Source organism: Drosophila santomea, chromosome 2L, assembly GCF_016746245.2.
Source record: "Drosophila santomea strain STO CAGO 1482 chromosome 2L, Prin_Dsan_1.1, whole genome shotgun sequence".
Taxonomy (NCBI): Eukaryota; Metazoa; Arthropoda; class Insecta; order Diptera; family Drosophilidae; genus Drosophila; species Drosophila santomea.
In genome coordinates, this window is record NC_053016.2 from 4,017,912 (window position 1) to 4,038,755 (window position 20,844).

The following is a 20,844-nucleotide window of genomic DNA, read 5'->3' on the forward strand; positions in this document are numbered from 1 at the left end:
TGAGCTGGAATGTTTAAAAATCTTCTTTCATGAAATTGATTGTATTTTAGCCTAACAACATATTTAAATGTGTATTGTTTATATTTCAGTTGTCTGCCGATTTCTCATTATAAACAAATACAAGTTGTATACATTTGTACTGTTTATATATTGATATAAACTTTTCTACCTAATTTCTATTTTTTTGCATGGTAAATGTTTGTGCTCTTGGTAAGTTAAAAATTGAATAAAAAATCAGTGTGTAGGCAACTTTCGCCGTCCGCAGTTCAACCCTCTAAAAATGTTCAAGTTGGGAATATATTATTTCTACATTATCATCGCATTCCACGCGTGTGAAATGGTTAGTTCTCAGGATGAAAACGATTCCGGCTACGTCCTGAAAGATGCCCCCAATCAATGTGGGGCATTTTGTTTGGCCGCTCAACGGCCACTCTTCGTTCACAATCGCAATATTCAGGATCAGTTAAAAAAGACTACTATACTTCAAGCTGAAAATCATGACAGGCTTAAAAGGATCGAAAACAATATTCAGGATCAGCTTAACATGACTACTACACTTCAAGCTGAAAGTAATGAAAGGCTTAAAAGAATCGAAAACAATATTCAGGATCAGTTAAATAAGATCACTACACTTCAAGCTGAAAGTCAGGAAAGTCCTAAAAGAACCGAAAACAATATTCAGGATCAGTTAAAGAAGACTACTACACTTCAAGCTGAAAGTCATAAGGGTAATAAAAAAATTCCCCAAATCAATGTGGGGCATATTCTTTGGCACCCAACCCCTATTCTTCCTTCAGAACCTTATGAAGATTCTTACGGTTACAGCGACTTCTCTGGCGACGACACAGAATTGGAAATTTGACCACTTACTTAGTTTATGTTTATTGTTTTGGTTTACACTAGTCCATATCTTTAATGGTACCAATAATTGTGGGCATGGCACCGTCACTTATATTATCTTATCTATCTTATCTAATCTTAGCAAAAAACAACTAAGTTTGTAATAGTGTTTGTATACAAATTATTTTACAGAATTTAACAACAATAATCATAATAAAAATAACAAAACAATTCAGCAACTGCCTTTTAGCATGAGATTACTCTGAATTTGGAAAACAAACAAGAACAAGAATTAAATAAGCAACAACATGAGGTATATTTCTATTTGTATAAAAATATATCTTTCAGAATTTTTATTTCCAGTGTAAAGTAGTCCATCAAAGAGAGAGGGCCAAATCATGAAAAGGACAAATGAAGTGAAATTTAAATGATTGCATACTCGGAGGCGTTTGTTGAACCACTTATTTTCACCTAATTGCACACTCGAGTGGACAGACGATGCTTTTTCCACTTGGTTGCCTGGCCAAAAATGCGGGGGCGCGTAGTTCACCAAGTGGGGGCGTGGCCAGGAATTGGTCACTTACTGTTACGCAACAGGGTCACAAAAAAAAAACATTTTATCCTTCCGATTTCTTGTCGTCTCCCTCGGAAATGTTTACCCAATATTTAGATCTGCCATTATATTGGGAAGTGAAAAATCGCTTATGAATTTTGTAAGCTTTTGTTTTGATTGCGACACTACGTGAAACGCAATTATAAGAAGGCACATGAAAGTGAGAACCGGAAATTGCATTGAGTATACGTATGTAGTACATACATACTATATACATAACTACATTTATACATACAAAAAAACTGGGTTTTCCTCGAGCTAAGGGAGTGCAAACCGCAGGCATTAAAGGGACAACTTTGCACTCCCTTCATCTTTCGACTCATTTTTGTTTCTTTCGGTTAATTTTTGCGCCTGGCGAACAGAAACAAAATTTTCATGCAAATGGAAATGGAAAATGCTAATTAACAAGTTCCTTAATGGCCTTGTGGGCGTAAGGAGGAGTGGCGGTGGAGGTGGCTGGTGCACTTCTAGGGCTGTAAAACTGTAAACTGGTTTCAATTAAAAGTTGAAGTCGTCAGTGCTTCTAAAACTATTCTGCATAAGATTCCACGTTAAATTACAAAATTTGTGGACTTTAAAAATAAAAAAATATTGAACAAATTTATAAAAAATATTTATATAATTGCTTAATTACAATAAAGATTCGGCAGCATTTTTGGAGTAATGCTGCAAGACTTCAAGAGTTTAGTAAAACTGCCAAATCCCTCCTCACCTTTTGCCAGCATTTTGTCTTCCCGTCTTCAGTTTTACAACTCTATCAATCATCAAGTTCCAGCGACTGTCTGAAAACTGTAGCTCAATAAAATATTCTTGAAAATGTTTGGTGAACATCGCAGGGCAACCCCAAAAACACTTTTCAGATACAAGTATTGCCATGACATGTCGACAAAGGCAATGATTCCTTTTGGGTAACGGTAACCCATTTCTGCACCACCCGATTTTCCAACTTTCCCGATTTTCTTGCCAACTCTTGCTGCGTTACGCGATTTCCCAGCCGCACTTGCATGTCATGACATGAGCAGGAAATGCGTTTTCTGACGCCGCTGCTAAAGAAGCCTCGTAAAGGTGGTATACACTGAACAAAATTGTGTATAAGAAGAATACGCATTATTTCAAGCCAAATTGCATTTTTCTAGCTTTTCATACATGGCCACATTCGGAATAAAACCAATGATAAACTTTAAAAATGTTCGGATAATATGCATTATAATTTAGTTTTTAGTCATACCCTTTTATGCAGTATGCATACAGATTTTCGTGCGAAGGTGAAGTTTGAAGATAGTTTCATAATTTTCTTTTAGTATACGGCTTGCGAAATAGCTGCTTTCGGATAGCTGCTTTTCCTGGTTTCTTGGTTAGGCTTACGGTTACGGTTTTTTGGCTATGCCGTGTGCCTGGTTCCGTTTCTTGTGCACCAAGCGGAGCGCCATAAATATTTAAATTGTGCGACGCCGCCGCCACCGCGAAAAACCACCAGCACCACCAGAGCCACCACTACCATTCCCAACCCCTTCCTTTTTCCGCACCCCTTTGGCCACGCCCCCTTATGCGGCTGTCTTGCATGTTGCTTGCCGGCTTATTTTTTGACAGCTATCGATTCGATGGCGCTGCCTCAGTTTCAGCTTCAGATTCAGATTCAACTTCCAATTCCAAGCAGCAATCTTCTGATTTTGATTCTTCGTCCGGGGACGGAGACATTTTATCTTGCCAGGACGCAATTCATTTACTAAAATATGCACAAGGAGTTAAAAAATACATGTGGAAAAAAGCAAAAGCTTAAAAGGCGACGCACTTAATGCTCTATTCGAGCACTTTCCCTGAAGAAATTTTCTGTGCCTTATAGGTTTTGAAAAATGACAAATCATATTTTATCACTCAAGTGAATTGTCTACTTTTAAACAATCGTTTCTATTTACAATCAATTCTATCAGTGATTTCATTACAGCTAGTTTAAATATCATTTTAAAGGCTATAATAACTGAAGAGAGTGGCTGTCATGCGGCCTGCCACGCCCCACCAGCACCGTCCGCCCACCAAAAGCTCAGTCAATATGTTGCGCGTTATGCGGCACTCATTTCCGTCTTTTGCGGCAGTTGAGAACTTTGCCCGAAACTCGTCTGCCACTTTGTGCATGCTTAACTTTTTAGGCCAAGCACCCTTAACCCTTAACCCGTAACCCGTAATTCCTAACCCCATGGTTAACCCTCCAGCTCTTTGATCGAAGTGACAATTCAAAGAGCGAATGAAATGCGAAATGCAGCACGAACCACTCAATTAAGAACAGCCAAAAAGGCGCCGCTCTTCTGGTTGTCAAATCGAAAAATCGGAATTTGTTTGATCAAGTGATTAAGATTCAGAGAGTCTCGAGAGACTTTTCTTGATTGACCGGCAGAATTTTAGCATGTTTTTCCGTCCATGCATTTAATATTTGCCCACGTCGCCCCTCGAGGCAAAATCGTGTCTGCAAACTTTGCATAATAGACGTGCAAATGTTTGCAAAATATTTGCCGGCCAGGGAAAATGTGTAAAGAATTATTGGGCATTTTTATGGGCTGAAAATTGGATAAATATTTGACGCCTGACATTTTCTCAGGCTAAAGTTTGTTTTCAGTTGAGTTAAGGAACTTAATCGCATTTAACCAAACACAAATATTTGCACTTTGGTTTAAAAATATTGTAAATTCCAAGTGGATCATTTCTGATTTTATAAATCTTAAGTATACTAAATACATTACAAATTTATTGATAGTATTTCCAAATACCCTTTTGCTTTATTTGGCTAGAAACGTAATACTTTCACAACCAATTGAAAGTTAAGGAAAAAGTCCCCTAACGTTAATCTACCATAAAATCCATGACTCATTGAAGAAACTGAGAAAATCAGTTGAACCCTATTTCTAAAATATAATTGAAGAGCTTATTCGAAGGAGAGCTTTACCATTTGCCAATTTTCAATATATTTATCGATTATTTTTGCGCTAGAATCAATACATTCGGTAATAAAAGTACCGCGTACTGCTATCAGTAAATGCTATTGAGCTTTTTTATGAGGGCAGCTATTTTGGCGTTTGTTTAGTTAGTCAGTCCCATGAGCTGGGCATTCGGTTAGTTCAGTTACCAGCGATAAGTCGTCACATTTGGACGTCATTTCAACAGAAGACATTCATTTGGCTACCACACTTACCCATTACGATGCCACCACCACCCCACGATCATTGCGGAGGACCGCCTCATCGTCGTGGACCCGTGATTAAGGTTCAGATTGCACCACCATGGCCACGCCGCCATCACCGCCCACCACCCCAGGTTGTGGTGGTGCAGCAGCAAGCTCCGCCACCGCCACCAGTTATGGTGGTGCAACAGGCTCCTCCACCGCCGTACTACCAAAATCCACCCCCACCACCGCCCGGTAACAGCCACTACCACAATCCACAGTATTGAGAAGGAACTACGATCTGCAAGATCCTTTACAATGAATTTATACTACGTAGCCTTACTTACCAAATATGTGTCCTCGATAAAGTAAACCGCAATAAACAAAGATTAGCCAATTGATTTTTCTTTGTTATTCTACTGATTCCTACACAAACATTCCTTGGTTTTTTTTATCAAAATCTCAAACACGGATTGTTTTCTTTATCAGAACACCTGGTTAATTAAGAAAACCACTCGTTGTTTTATTTTGTCTAGCAGAACTAAGATTTATGCTCACCATTTATTTAGTTGCATTTTCCGCTTCTACGTCCCATTTTCTCTTATCTAAGAAATAATAACGCGTTACCCATAGATAAGCCAGAATCAGTTAATATAGTAAACAAAATGCGAGGGAATCGCGAAACCCGATCACCTGTAAATGCACAACTGTCCGGTCGCTGTTATCAGAACTATGTCGGATGACTAAGCCACCTTATCTTTTGGCTCTTAACACTGGAATAATACCCACAAACCCTGATTGATGGAGCTTTGCAGTTCCAGTTTGTTTCGAGCGAGACGTGTTTCGCCTCGGGCTTTCCAGTACTCAACGCGTTGCTGGGTGGTGAAGTTGGCCCCGTTGACTGGTTGATTGTTGTGGCTAGTTAATCAACTATGCGGTACTATGAAGATCCATGTGGCTATCCTGCTCGCCATCACCATGGTCGTCCAAATATCGAGATTGATGTGGTTCCCGGTTGGGGTGGCGGCTACTATCCGCCGCCGCCTCCGCCTCGGCCCACCGAGATTGTCTACATGACCCCGGCGGCCACCTATGTGCCCGGTGCCCAGGTGGTGATGCCACAGCCCTACGGCGGCGTCACGGTGGCCACCAATGGATACTATCCACAGCAGCAGCAGGCATACCAGGAGTACCAGTACCAGTACCAGTATCAGCAGCCGCAGCCCTACAACAATCCACCATATCCGCAGTGGTGAACGACGTCGGACTGGAAACTAAGCCATCACCTCAATGTTCCACGAGCACTAACAAAGCAAATTTACTATCGATAGAGTGTAAGGGAGCGATAGATAACAGGAAAATCAAAACAAATATCTTGTTGTCTTAATCTTAAGTTGAAATCACAACGCAGAGTGGCGCAATAGTGTTGATAGTGGATTCCTAGACAATACGTACCAATGAGGATATAAATTTCAAACCAAAGAAATGTGCAGAAATCAAAGAAGGAATTTAACTTTAATTGTTTCTATCAAACGGTTAAGTAAAATCTAACAAAATAACCAATTGTGCTGCCTAACACTAATACGAATTATTGAAATCAAATAAATAAAATCGTTTGCTCTACAACAAAAATACACAAGTCTTTTAGTTTATTAAGATCTTAAATGCAGCTATCAGCCTGCAGATATTGGTATGAATCATCGATTAGAACATTACAATTATGTCCTTCCTCTTAAACAGAAAATTGTGATTCATGGAACCCTTGAACCTCCTAATGAAATTCAATTCGCAGTTTTGTTTTTTATCAAATTGCGTTTATCATGTATATTTTTATCGAAAAAACCCATTGATTCCACCTGACAAGATAGCTAACTAAGCTACATAACAAAATTAGAAAAAATTCCCCCATTAGCGATAAAAATTGACTTAAATAGTTAAGCAGGCGAAGAAGCAAGTTCAGTTGGACAAAGCAGTCAAAGGCATTCACTTCACCACTGAGGATACAAAACTTGGATAGTTTCTGAAGAACATGCCGTACTACGAGGAGGAACGTCGCCATCACCATCACCATCATCATGGTAGGCCAATTGTGGAGGTGGACATTGTCCCGCCAAGGATTCCGCGCCCAGTGATTGAGATCGGAGTGGGCGGCCGCTATCCACCACCGCCGCCCAGGGTGGAGGTCATCACACCAGCTGCCGTCTACCAGCCTCCACCACCACCACGACCCATCATCGAGGTGGATGTGGTACCACCAAGAGCTCCCTTCATCGAGTTCAACATCGGCGGTAGGCGTCCCCCGCCCAGGGAAGAGGTCATCATTGTCCAGCAGCCCCCACCGCCCAGGTGGTAGGCGTGGTCGCATTATGACGCTCGAAAAGAGTGAACAACTTTAAGAATATTTATTCAACTTCCTGTACTTCATGAGCATACACTGGAATCTAGCTTAAAAACGCCTGCAAATAGAAACTATAAACTAACTTTTTACAAAAAATAAGCCCCTTGTACGAGTATAATAAAAATAAAAAATAAAAAACCGTTCACTCTTTTATGTTTGAATTTCGTTTTCCTTGAATTCAGTCTACCGAAACATTTACGAAAATATTTCTTTATTAAAGTTGACGTTTTAATTTGGCTCAATCTTGTTCCCAATGTAATTGTAAATCCGCTCGAAATATTTGCTTAAATAACTTAAATGCACTTTACCTTAATTGAAATATACTTGATTGGTTTTCAATGTCGGTTCTTGCTGTGACACATTTTCATATTGTGAATATATGTATATGCCTGCATTTATTTGCAATGTTAATGGTACAAATATGAAAATTGAACTGCACGCCAACGCCATAAACAATGGTCATGGTCATGCTTTCTTTTTCTCTCTCTATATTTTCTGTATGGGTAAATGGCTTCGTTGTTTTTTATTATTCGTATATTATTTTGCTTTGGTTGCTATCTGACTGGTGGGAAATGATTGATGTCCTTTGGTTGGAGCAAGCTTATCAATTATTGTACAACTTGGGTTGTCAGTACATAAACATATTTTAAACTTTAATAAATTGAAAACTGGACAATGCTAACGATCCAGCTTGCCACCTCAAAAGGTTTCTCAATTGAAATTAAAAAAAAAAAAAGTTTGGGGAACTACAATAAATTAATAAAAAATAAGATTAATATATTAGTATATTAATATATTATTTACTGCATGGATAGGGATTCCCTTACAAAAATTAGGTTTCCTCCAACTAATGGAGGGAATGAATTCAAATAAATAATGAATCTATTATATAAATTAAACCTATTTTTTTTTTAATTTTTTTGGAATCTACAAATCTGTTATAAGTTAGTAAATTTATGGTTTTTTAGGTTAACCGTTAACTTAGTTTATTACTATTTATTATGATTATATATATTAATTAATTTCACTCATTAAACGTTTTTTTTTTTATAATTTTCGATTTTTTTTAAACTTACTTAAAGAGAAACATTGACTATTAACTTCGAAAATTGCAATACCCAAAAAAAATTCAATTTGCAATAAGAGCTACGATGAGTCATAATTACTGCACTAGCACTTCTGGTCTAAATGAATCACGACAGCAGCATAAGAATTAAACTCGTAATTAATCCATCAATGTAGTGATAACGAAGTCACAAATTCTTCTTATCGCAATCGAATTGGGCGTATATAAAGGGTATAACTTATGGTAAAAGCCAAATTGCAGCCCAGTCGAGCAGAGAAAACTTATCGAAGAGGAGCTCAGCCAAGACAAGACGGAATCATGTCTGACATCAATATCAACCTGCAATGCGCCGCATGCAACCATCGCCGAACAGTCCTGTACTACGCAAATCCACTGGCTTGGGGTCGTCCTTGTCGCCAGTGCCGCAGGATGATGTCCCGAAATGTTGTGGTAGTCCCCACTCAGGTGGGAGTACCAGTTGCCACCAATAACATCACCACCACAACTACTTTTGTACCAGTTGCCGTGTCCACCCGCTAACTGGAAAAATAAAAATAAAATAGAACTTCTGAAACAGTATATTACTTTGATTTACATTTGAAGAATAGAAATGCTACTCTCTTATAGCAATAAATTTGTCGAATGACTTTTTTAATTACATATAAGTACGTTTCCATCATCCCTAAGATTTTATCTTTTGGATATACTGCCGATAAGGAAATGCCTATAGAATTCTGTGCCAAAATATAGAAAATACGCCAAGTTTTCATATATATATTTTTGGACCAATTTTGTAAATTGCCAATTAAAGGAAAATGGAATTATATATAGTATAGCTTTTGCTTTTGACGTATGTACATATGTAACACCAGTTGAACTAGTTGTATTCTATTATATTTATAATGATAAAAAGTATTTGCGCAGAAGTTGATAAACTAACTAATATATAAAGCAGCAGTTACTAAACTATCTTTTATTTAAGCCAGTTACATTTATATATTTTCCTTGATATCTAATCAGCTTACTTGTGGAATCAAGTGCATCAATCTCAATAGCTTACGCGAATTAGCATATGATTGTGATCTACCATAATACTTGTCAAGTTCCCAGTGGCCCCAAGGTGACTCACCATCTTATCCCAATCCAAAGGCAACACCCAGTTAGGGGCTCACCCGTGAATCAGCGAACCCAGTGAACCGTAGAATGCAATCAACCAGCCCTGGAAGAATTGAATCACTAAGGGGTGCCAAAAACGTGGATCGATCAATGTGCTGCTGATAAAAAAGGCCAAGAGGATTTCCTTATCACACTGAATGTCGAACCACAAACCAAATAAAATATATATAGTGGAGACCAGTAAGAATGTGAACAGTTAGCGCTCTAAAGTCATTGTAAGAAGACGAAACTAGACGGAATAACGTGGAAAAATGAGTAACGTTAATAATGTTAATATCAACGTTCAGTGCGAATGCTACCATCGTCGCGGCCTCCTCTATTACGCAAATCCTTGGGCTTGGGGTCGTCCTTGCCGCAGATGCCGTCGCATGATGTCCAGAAACAACATTGTGGTCTCCGTGCCAGCAGGCCAGGTGGCGTGTCCAGCGCAGACCACAGCCACCACAGTGATGCCTGCCCAGTGTGCAACCCACTGGCAGGTGCAGCAGCAGCAGCAGCCTCAGACTGTGTCCACCCTGCCACCCAAGTACGATCAGGCTGTGGCAGCTAACTAAACGACAACTAATGGATCTTGTATAAGACTTATTGAAAAACCAAATAAAAATCGACTAAGAACATTGCAAATTTTCATTTGGTGGTTCTAAGCAAATGAAGGATTCCATTTGTTAGAGCTGTTATATTTAGTAATACTCGGAAATACGAAAAATCGCTTTGCAGTGTCACTGGGCGAAAATCTCAGCTGAGACCAAGTTAAATAGAAATTAATTGGCCCGTTGCTGCTTGAAGCCAGCGCTGCCAACTTGTGCAATTAAAACAAATTGTATCTAACAGATACACGGGGCATGTTAAGACCTAACTTAAATGTTGGCCAGGTGTGCTCATGCATTCGTGCCGTTTGTATACCCTAGTTCAAATAGCTTTGAGATACAAATGGATTATAATTCACAATTCGTTAAATGTTGAATCAATTTTTAGATTGTTGTTTACTTCCATGGCTGATAAGTTCGAGTATATTTCCAGACTATATATATATTGTAAAATATATTTTAGTCTTTGCATTCCTTCACTATTTTACTAATAATACGCTTTTCATTTAAAGGGGTATTAGGACAAACTCATTTGGTTTGGTGTGTATGCTTTGTTGGCACCTTAACAAAGGTCTCTAACCAGGTTTAGCAGCATCATACAACTTTCCTGCACATAATAATTCATATTAAACTTGCTCCGGCTACCTTTCCATCCCTTTCTTCCCAGACGCCTCTGTCTTTTTATATTTTCTCAGCTAGGGTCACTCATTTATTCTCCGACTCGTTTATTCGTTCCTTTCAAAAACAATGGCTTCATAACCCGTAGACTAAATATAGTTTGTTGGCCAAGTCTGTCGAAACCCAAAAAAATGCTTAAAGTTGGCTTTAGTTGGCTTCATGTTAAAAATGATATTCAACTTTATTTTAGTAAATTTAATAATTTTAGATATAGACTTATGATTACTGTTCAAGATGGCGACCGATTTAACAGCTGTCAAGTGATTTATTCTCAGTTTGGTTTGGCAATTCGTCATGCGTGCTTACAAAATCCAACTCGTGCAAGAATTGAAACCAAACGATCATCAAGCAAGGCGTAGATTCGTCGAATGGCCCAAAACGAGATTGCTGTTGTTCCCGATTTTTCATAAGCTCCAAGATCTTGTGATTTAACACCGCTAGACTACTTTTTGTGGGCTATGTAAAGTCATTGGTCTATGCGGATAAGCCACAAACGCTAAACCATTTGGAAGACAACATTCGCCGTGTTATTGCCGATATACGGCCAAATGTTGGAAAAAGTCATTGCAAATTGGACGTCCAGATTGGACTACATCGAGCCAGCCGTGGCGGTCATATGCCAGAAATCATATTTAAAATGTAATGCCACAAGATTATCTTTCATGTCAATAAAATTCATGTCAATCGAATAATCCATCGTTGTTTTATTGCAATTTAATTACCTAAAAAAATTTCAAGTGTTAATACACAAGATCAACAGTATAGGTGAATTCTTTCTGTTCAATTCACGTTTGCCTTTATTAATGTAAACTAGTTCAGGGATAAATTCTGTTTTCAAAGCATACTAACATAAAATACCGCCTCTTTTAAAATCCGTAACCACTTTTCCGCACAAACTTAATGTTTTCCTTTAAACATTCGCCTCATCAGACGCCGGCGACCTGTTTTCGCTGTTGTTATAAACAAAGAACATATTATGTATGGGGGGGGTAGCACAACAATAGCCGTGGGTGGAAAAGCATTTAGATGGGGTTTGGAAAGCAAGTTGGAAAATATGTGGAAGCCGCTGCCTCGGAGGTAGTCAAAAAACAAGGTGTTTCCGACAATTTTTGCCTGCCCTAGGCCAACGTCAACGTCATTGTCGACCGTTTAGCGTCTTGGAAAATTCCGAAAACGATTAAGGGGGTGGATTTCAGAGGGTGTTAAGTAGCTGTAGTCCTTAACCCCTTATTTGGCTCGTTTTCTTGACGATTGAGGAACCTGCAGTTAGCCCCAAATGATTTCCCCCAACCCAAAACCATTAATTAAACTCAACCCTTTGCTTTTTCGCATGCCCATAAACCTTTGGCGTTCTCATTTTGATTTTAGCCTTTGTTATGGTTAGCTTTTGTCTACTCGTTTTGCAGATATTTTAGCCTGGAACATTTTAATTGTGTTTCCGGTAATTTACACTCTATTAAAAAATTTACTTTTCCCCAAAGTGAACCTTAACCCTTTGCTGCCTGCTTTCTTTTGCAATGTCAACTCATCAAAAGTATCGTCATTATCATCGAAAATGTTGAGCAGCCAGTCCCCAAACATCATTGGCTTTTGTCTGCTTCAGCTTCTGTTGCCAAAATCAAATTACATTAATAACTCGAGTTGGGCTTAAATCAAGCCCACAAAGGTGGCTGTCTCTTACCCAAAAGTCGTTTTCGATTTTCCCCCTTTTCACTTAGCCAATCATGAGCACTCCACTCCACTCTCAGCTCATCAAATCTGCTGGGAAAAATTGTTTCGAAATTTTAAACAAAAGCCAAAAGACCAAAAACAGCTGGTGGAGAAAAAGATGCCGATGGGAAAGCCGCACATTTTCGAACATTTAACTAGCCACGCCCACCAGTTGCCGCCTCCTTGCCACATACAGGCAAACCCTTTTGTTGTGATTGTTCATTGAGCCATTGAGGAATCTGAAAAGCTGAAGCTTCAATGAGCAGAGCACTAAAAAAAATTGCTAAACTTTGCAGTGTACAAAAGGAAAATAATACAACTTGGTGAACAACTAATTTAGCTGAATTGTAGCTTAAAATCGGTTTAAATATTTGTATATTTTAGCCATATAACAAAATACCAATTTATCATTATTTTTTTGCTGTGTGTGCGAGCAGTAAATCTGGGAAATTAAACGCTGTGGGTGGGAAAAGTGGGGGAAATCCAGACAAGACGAACTGTGAGCCCAGTGCATTACCTCTTCCTCCACACAGCATGCATGAAATGTCTATTCTAATCCGGAAATTAAATTCCATTTAGAAATTGTCCTATACAAAATGTTTGGTCAGACATGCACCACCCCGCTCTCAACGAGAGTTGGTCTATATGTTCTATATGTTAGGGGGGATAACTATAGTTGAGCACATGTCTATATGCTTAATTTATGGTGAGCTCATCGGGCAACTGGAGCAGCAGCATGAGCTTCACATTGACCAGAACTTAACCCAACAAAATACTTGGCAATTCCCCCAGGAACAGCATTTACCCCAAATCGAGTGCAAACCAGTAATTGCCTGTGAATTGGTCAGTGCGGCTAATTAGTTGTGCAAAACACTTGCTGCACTTGGCTTTTCTACTTTTATTTATTTGTCTGCTTTTTAGAATTTCTACATCCGAAATTATTATAAGGAAAAACAGTTTGATTATAGGTAATATACCTTGTTATCTTCTTCTACGGCAACTACATAATTATTCAAATACTACAAAATATTTGTCAATCTTATGTATATCATCATTTGTAATGGGTTAACTTAATGTGCATCACCAGTGCAAGGTTAAGTCACGTGTCAGCATAGATTTCCAATTTTGGTTCAGAGATAGAACCCCAAAAATCACCGGATGTAAACGGCAAGGTGAATGTTAAAAAAAAACGTATTTATAACTAAACCAAACAGCTTTGTCAGTCACTTTCATATTCAGGCAACAGTTTGAGTTGTGCTACTCACTTCGGGATTTAAATATCTCCTTTTCCTGCGAATCACAAACATAAAATGTGTTAACTAATCAAAGGACACAAAATGCTGAAAATACCTGAGGCAGGCAAACAATCAAAATATCAAACTGTCGGCCATTTGGAGTAAAGTAATAGAGGGATTGCATCCTAATGCGAGAAAGCCATTTGCTTTATTTGTTTATTTGTACACTGAAAAAGAAACGATAATACAATTAATGTTAAGCAGACTGCACTGAGGAAAATCGATGATTTTCAATTTCAATTGCAAACTGGTCACTACAAAAAAATGCTTCATTAATTATTGAAAATATTGCGATTTATATTAAATACATTTTTTTTCCTGTGCACATTGCGTGTGTGCAATAAAATTCTTTATGATTCTTTATTTGTTACTCCCCCTGTTTTTTTGTCTTTTTAAAAAGCTCGCGCGCGAAAATGGGCAAATGGCAACGGCAAATGTTTATGGCTTGTTATTTAGGCATAAAAGCATTGCTGCCACGCCCCCTTTTTTTTTCTTTAGCCGTATGACGTGACTGCCCCCCACACACGCGCCGCAAAATTATCATTCAAAATAAAACGAGGCAGGCGAGGAACAATGAAATTGTCAAAAAATGTAAAACGAGACACGCATCAAAGTGGCGCGGTAGATGGGTCTAAATTGTTTTGCCAAACAAATAAATTTATGTTGGCAATTTGGAAATGAGCGCGGGGTGGTTTGCCAAGATAAATAGAGCGCCACTTGAGATGCTCATTCAGAGCTAATAAAAATTACGCAGCAATTGCAAATAAAAGATATCAAATAAAAGGCGGGAGCAGCAAAAGTTCGAAAGTGTCGACACTTCCAAGTGTCTCCTTGGCGTTCTTTTATTCGCCCTTAACCCTTGTGCGCCGGAACACGTACCATCTAGGATCGCTGAGGTCTCAATAGCCTGCTGCCCCAAAGAGGGGGGGTGCGGGGGAAAAGCGGCAACACGGGGGTCAGAACGAAGCGTGACGCAAATGGCAAATGAAAAGCAAATGAAAACCAGAGCGAAAACTGCTCGAATATAATAAGAAATGTAATCAGAGTGAGGGGGGAGTAGGGTGAAAGGGTGGGGTCAACACTTGAAGTAATTGTATGAACTACACATTTTAAAAGTTAGCTTAACCTATGCACTAACAAATATATTTCAGAAACTCAAAGTGTAATATATGTAATATATATGTAATATATGTAGAAACTGCAAATATAAGTAAGCACTGCTCACAATCGTTCATAATGTTTCAAAACAGGCAGAGCAGCTTCATTAAATATCGAATTAGTACCACTAATTAGTTGTATTAACAATTTTTTTTTGGCCTGCAGTGCAGGAAACTAAGTCCCGAAGATTTCGTGAGGTTAGCGCCATTGACCGGAAATGTAAAATGCACTTAGCACACATTTCCAGCTCTCCCCCCCAAAACCCCAAATCCCCGCATCCACCGCATCCGCACACAAAATATCGCTATCAATAAATTCGCACGTAGCCCCGAGAAAAGCGGGCAGTGGGTTTTCCACGGGGGCGTGGATTTTTCGCAGGGGCGAAGGGGGTGTGCATTCGGGGTTCGCTGGATAATTGCGAAAAGTCAGTGCCAGAGTCAGCTGTAATTCCTTTTCTTTGGGCCACCGGTCGGGATTTTGTTCCTGGCACTAGCAATTTGAGCTTTTTGAAACAAACACGCGCCGAAGCAACTAAAAATGTTGAAAACGAATCCGCACACACACACACACACACACTTCATGGTGCTTGGAAAAGTGAAAGGGCGGCGAGGGAAAGTCGGGAAATGGAGGGAAAAGCTGCTGCGGTGACTGCTTTTAACGAAAATTGCTTCATTAGAACTGCGGCAAAGGATTGAGTTGCACTTTTTGCACCCAACTGCAAGGGGCAGGCAACAAAGATTGTACATTTAATCAGGTTTCAGATGAAACCATTTGGTTATCCATTAATTGGATTTTTATTAAACGAAACTATGTTTCATCGGGCGCTGCAGCAATTTATAAATTCTTATAACTATAAAGTAAAGGAATTGAAAATATAATGAGAAAAACTAAACTGATACCTCATTACTCCAATATATACCAACAATATATATAATCTTTCCAGGGTATTTTAGCCGAACTTTTGCATTGCTTTTTATTTTTATTTATCGCCATGGCCTAATGAAATTAAAGGTGGCAACACTTTTAGACTAATTGTTTTAAATGCGTGTGGCCAAACAAGAAAAGCGATTTCTATTTCAATGGAGATTTCCGTGTTGTTGGCCCGTGCCGATTGTGTTGCTTTTATTGGTGTTCTGTAGCTCGTTTGCATTCATAAATCAAAAGAGCATGTGTCTATCATGGTACCGCCCCCCGTCCCCCCGATGGCCTCACACTTTTCTCCAAAAAAGCAAACAATAGAAGACCATAGAGATTATATAGCATAGAAATGGCCGCACAATAAATAGGCGCAAAATTGTGAAAGTAAAGCAACAAGAGAGGCGGCCAGCAAATGGAGCATAAATTACACATTGCCCATAGAAAAATGATACGCCGCGAACATAACGCAGATGCCTGGCATTTTTCGATGCGAAATATTTAGCTAAGGCATTTTAGACTGGGCAAAATGTGATGCCTATAAAAATTTAATCATTCTGTTAGAAATAAGGAAGCTACAAGTTGTGTGTACAAGTTGATACCTTAAAAATACAAAACATTTATAAATAAAACCGCGTTTATTGCTGGGCATTTATTTCGAGTGTACTCATCATTTATAAAATGCCTGGCTGGGCTCTGCTGCTTTTGGCATTTATGGTCATCAGCGTTTTCGGTCGGAAAAATGAAGTTAGACTCGCTGTCTCATATCCGTTTCCAGGGCCCAGCAAACTAATCGCGTTACAATGAAAATTGATGATGCCTTGCTAAAAAAAAAACACACACACAAAAATAGCAGCGAAAAACCTAAACCTAAATACGAAATACGAGAAGTACGGAGCGAAAGCGTTAGTTGAGTTGGCCAAAAAACTATGCAACATATTCGAGTACCGCAAAAGTGGACGAGCGATGTCATTGACTTCGTTGCCGTTGCAGCCACTTAAATTCAATTGACTCGATTCCCCGGCAGCAACAACAAATGTTTTGGCAAATATTGTCAACCGAGTTGAGTGGCTTAAAGGGGAGTGGCTTGGGTGGGCGGAGTGGGTGGAGTGGGCGGAGCAAGTGGGCCAGTCAAATATGGGCGGGGTCAGCGCAGAGTTAACAAAGTTTTCGCAGCAAACCAAACCAGAAAACCAAACAACTACGACAGCAGCTGTAGAGTTCTACACTGAAAAAATATGTCTAAAGCTGTTATTTAAATACATCAAAGTAGATAGATATGTGTTTACTTATAAATAAGATTTTTAGAATTTTATTAAATAATAAAACTTCTCGATATCAGAAAATCATCTGAAGTTTTGTAACAGCAAACCTTTTTGATATCGTTCATCGCATTTCTAAAGATGTTGCTTCCGTTTTATTCATTTATTGAATCTAATGAATAAAAAAGATGGGTTTAACAATTTTGACCAGTGTATTTCCGTTTCGTGTCCATCGCTTTGGCTACTTAACTGTGCAGCCGACCAGGCTTAAATGTGTGGGCCATAAAAATGCAACGAGGCTCGCGAATTTTCCGGGCCTCGTGCAAGCCTGCAAACAACAATTGGGCCCGAAATGTGGAATGCATTTGATTGAATTGAAAAGCTAAACAGGCAAATTGAACGAAGCGCATGGAAATGAGAATAAAGTACCCAACAAACTTGGGTACAACTTTTAAGCGTTTGCAAACATAATAAAAACAGAGTTAATTTGTTTACATCTTAGCTTAATGCATTGCAATGCGTATATTTAAATGTTTACTCACTGCCAATTAATAAAAGCAAACACAAATAATAAATACAACTACAAATACTAACATATTGAATTAGGCAAACAATAAAATGCAATAATTAAATATAAACTAAACTAAATAAAATAAAACTTAAACTTTTTATGGCTTCAGTATCGATGTCATTAGCATGTGTGAATAAGTCTGCCTGTGTGAATTTAGCCGCTTTGGTTTTTGGCGGTTAGATGATGACGCTTATGCATGGCTAAAAAGCATTATGGCATGCAAAGTCAATTAGAGTACAGCGACTACCGTTGCCAGGGCAATGATCCATGCAATCCCCCTTTTTGCCACGCCTCTGGGCAGGCAATTTGTGGGGGCGCATGAGGGGGTTAATAGGTCGATTCCCCGTAAGTGAATCCAATCCATATTTGTTGGAAATTGTGTTTGGCTTTGGCAATTCGCTCTACCTTAAATGCTATTCCCCAAAACACACGCACTTGATGAGCCCAATTTTGGTTGCACTCGAAACAAAAGTTTGCATTTTAAAATGATACTTTATTTAAATTATTACCATTAACTAGGGAAACCAAACATTTAAAACTCTAAAAAAATGCATGAAGATATTACAAAGCGTTGGCTCTAATCTTTTGATTAAGGAAATAACATAACTCAATAATTCAAACATAACTTAATAGTTTTGCACGTTTTTGGGGCAGTGCTAAGGGCTTTTGTTTGTCAATTTGGCTGAATTTAGGAACGTGCCTGGCAAACGATTGAAACGATGTCTCCACGGTGATCCTTTCGGCTTTCAATCCTTTACCGATGACGGAGCCCCAAGAAGCCGAAACATAAGTTTATTTCTAAACGGATTTCTCAATGCCTCGAGCCCTGAAAACCTCTCCTTGGGGGCAAAGCCAATGGAAAATATTAGGAGCGCATTACACCGCCAACTACGGATACACTGGCATTTATCGTAAACTTCAACTGCCACAGCGGCATGTCAAGGATGTCCCGAATTCCCCGGGCATTTAAACCAACATGACACCTCACAGATTTTGCGCAAAGCAAAAAGGGGAAAGCCTTCTGTGTGGGTTTATGGCTTAAATAATACCCAAAGACCATATCAATATCGGCCTAATGGCCACGACAATAATAGACATAAAAACCAATGACAACTCTCTTTCTCTCTCTATATGAGAAAAGACGAACAAAAATGCCAGACAGACTACAATGCGAAATGGTAAATGCAAAATGCTAATCCAATTGAGTGGCAGACTGTAATAATCATAAACAGATATTAGTTATTTACGCTCCTCACCCTGTGTATTAATCCTGTGACCGAAATTTTGGTAATTGTCTCAATGGTCCATGACCGAATTTCTGGCCAAGATTTTGGTCCACACCTAATTGCAGTTACCGCTTGGCCGGCTATTCACGTAATGGCTCGCAACGAGTTGAAAGCCGACTTGGCCCAATAGTTTTTCATTAGTCGGGGTGAAAGTATAAGTCCAAGCCCTTTTGATGGCCCCCCTTTTAAGTCTAATTAACTGCTAATAGGCAATGAATCATTATTACTCAAATTCGAAGGCGGAACGGCTGACGAGCGACACAAATGGAGCGGGAATCCTTTGAAAGTGTCCTGTGCTGACCGCTGAGAGACATGCGAGTAAATGCTTAAGTAGGGTTAAAGGTTTAAGGATGGTGCGTACGGAAAATACTCTTTTCTTCAGAAAAAATAATAATGAAACTTAGATATCTATAACTATTCATATTCAAGTCTTCCAAGTCACCAACATCTTGCTCAAAATAAAGACATAAAACGCTTTGAAATGATGATCAGACCGAAGTCCTCGTCTTTAAGTCGCCCTTAAAATAGATTGTTAGAATATTTAAATTGGAAATATCGGTTAAAATAAAAAGAAAGATTATATCTAAAGTATTATGCTAAACTTTCTTGGCAGCAGAACTTTCTAAAAGACTTCAGTCTGATTTATGCCCAACAAGTTTTCAATGAGTACGTCCAATCCCTTCACTAATTCAATATGCCGGCCTCAAGCCATTTAACCCGAAAAGCGTATCATAATTCATAAATAAAGTGTGACTAATGCCAATGAAAGAGGACCCAGGGCAGAACTTCAACTCAACTCCACCGAGTGTAACTGCAATCCATTAAGCAATAAAATTCATTCATTTATTATTTATTATGATTACAGCCCCATTGTTCTTCCTTATTTTTTCGCCCTCTCCATGGATTTTGCCGCCTTTTGTGGGTGGACTTTAAGTGGTAATTACAGGGCGCCACGCCCACACATGAAATGGAAATGGAAATCATAAACATAAAGCTAAGAGGCGGCTGGCAAATGAGCCAGATCCGAAAGGAGTGTATATAGAAAGGGGGGCGGCCGTTCAGTGGGCGGGGCCGGTCAGGCTAAGCAGATCATAAGCGCAAAGTGCTCTCAATGGGTGGTGGGAGAGGGGAGGGAGGAAAAGGAAGTGGAAGAGGAAGAGGGTTCGTCCTGCGTAACAAATGCAATAAATGCGAAAAAGGACTCGCCAACAAATGGCGACAAGGAAATCAAAGACTGGCATAGAGATGAAGTATAAAACATCGGAGTACTCATTACTTTATCTTCACATTCCACTGCTAACAGAAAAATCGCTTATATAAAAACTATAAAATAAAAAATTACCAAGGAAAATATTTATATTATTGTAATATGTATAACCAACTTGATAATAATCAAATATGTACATACAGATTCGAAATAGATTTTTGTTCTTTTCATATAGAGGCAGAAAACAGAACCTCCTGAACAGAGAATTAATGGGTATCAGTAACTTTTCCTTGCACTGGGCCACAAAGAACTTTGCAAGGCATAATAATAATTCGTAAATTGATTGTGTTTAGTGAAGTTTGAATAAATTCACCGAACGAATGGGAGGAAGAGCAGCAGACGGAATCGGCAGGATAATCCACTAAAATTTACAACAAACGGAAACAGCAACAGGAAAAGTCAAGCAGCCCAGCCATCTAACAAATAAAAATAAATTTCTTACTCAATGCGGGGACCAAAAAAGCAAAAAAAAAAAAATAAGAAAAGAAAAGGAAGAAGGAATCCAAAAGGCGAACATATGCGCGTTGATGAGTTACGGGGGAGTATCATCTGTGGAGCGAAATAAAAATGGAGGGCAAAAGCAAAACTTATGTCTGTCACCAGATAAAGCGGGAAAGCTGCCATGAAGTGGAATCGAGCCAGGAGGACGAAGTCTGCGGAAAACCCCTCGATGGAAAATGTCCTCCTGGCCATCGCTCCACGACGAGGACTATCAAAGTGAAATGCTAAAGCAGCCAAAAATCCACGAAATAATGGCAGACACAACATGGAAACAACTGCGACAACAACGCATGAGATGCCAAAGGATCTGGAGGGAAATCGTCGGCCAGTGGGGAAAAATGAAAAAGAAAGGACACTGTAAACATGG

General features: G+C 39.0%; 5 protein-coding genes across 5 annotated transcripts; all 5 read left to right on the forward strand.

The window, feature by feature from the left end:
• Positions 1–4,545: 4,545 nt before the first annotated feature.
• On the forward strand, positions 4,546–5,008 carry LOC120443845 (leucine-rich repeat extensin-like protein 3). Its single transcript, XM_039623205.1, has one exon. It carries the CDS (start codon positions 4,646–4,648, stop codon positions 4,892–4,894), a length of 249 nt encoding a protein of 82 aa, XP_039479139.1. The 5' UTR covers positions 4,546–4,645; the 3' UTR covers positions 4,895–5,008.
• Positions 5,009–5,333: 325 nt separating this feature from the next.
• LOC120443843 (spliceosome-associated protein 49) lies at positions 5,334–6,228 on the forward strand. Its single transcript, XM_039623203.2, has one exon. The coding sequence runs from the start codon at positions 5,540–5,542 to the stop codon at positions 5,861–5,863; it is 324 nt and encodes a 107-aa protein (XP_039479137.1). The 5' UTR covers positions 5,334–5,539; the 3' UTR covers positions 5,864–6,228.
• A 319-nt stretch (positions 6,229–6,547) lies between these two features.
• On the forward strand, positions 6,548–7,158 carry LOC120443842 (extensin-1). The gene has a single exon (XM_039623202.2). The coding sequence runs from the start codon at positions 6,637–6,639 to the stop codon at positions 6,958–6,960; it is 324 nt and encodes a 107-aa protein (XP_039479136.1). The 5' UTR covers positions 6,548–6,636; the 3' UTR covers positions 6,961–7,158.
• A 1,179-nt stretch (positions 7,159–8,337) lies between these two features.
• LOC120443846 lies at positions 8,338–8,650 on the forward strand. The gene has a single exon (XM_039623206.1). The coding sequence runs from the start codon at positions 8,390–8,392 to the stop codon at positions 8,609–8,611; it is 222 nt and encodes a 73-aa protein (XP_039479140.1). The 5' UTR covers positions 8,338–8,389; the 3' UTR covers positions 8,612–8,650.
• Positions 8,651–9,450: 800 nt separating this feature from the next.
• Positions 9,451–9,862, forward strand: LOC120443844. Its single transcript, XM_039623204.2, has one exon. It carries the CDS (start codon positions 9,499–9,501, stop codon positions 9,799–9,801), a length of 303 nt encoding a protein of 100 aa, XP_039479138.1. The 5' UTR covers positions 9,451–9,498; the 3' UTR covers positions 9,802–9,862.
• Positions 9,863–20,844: the final 10,982 nt, after the last annotated feature.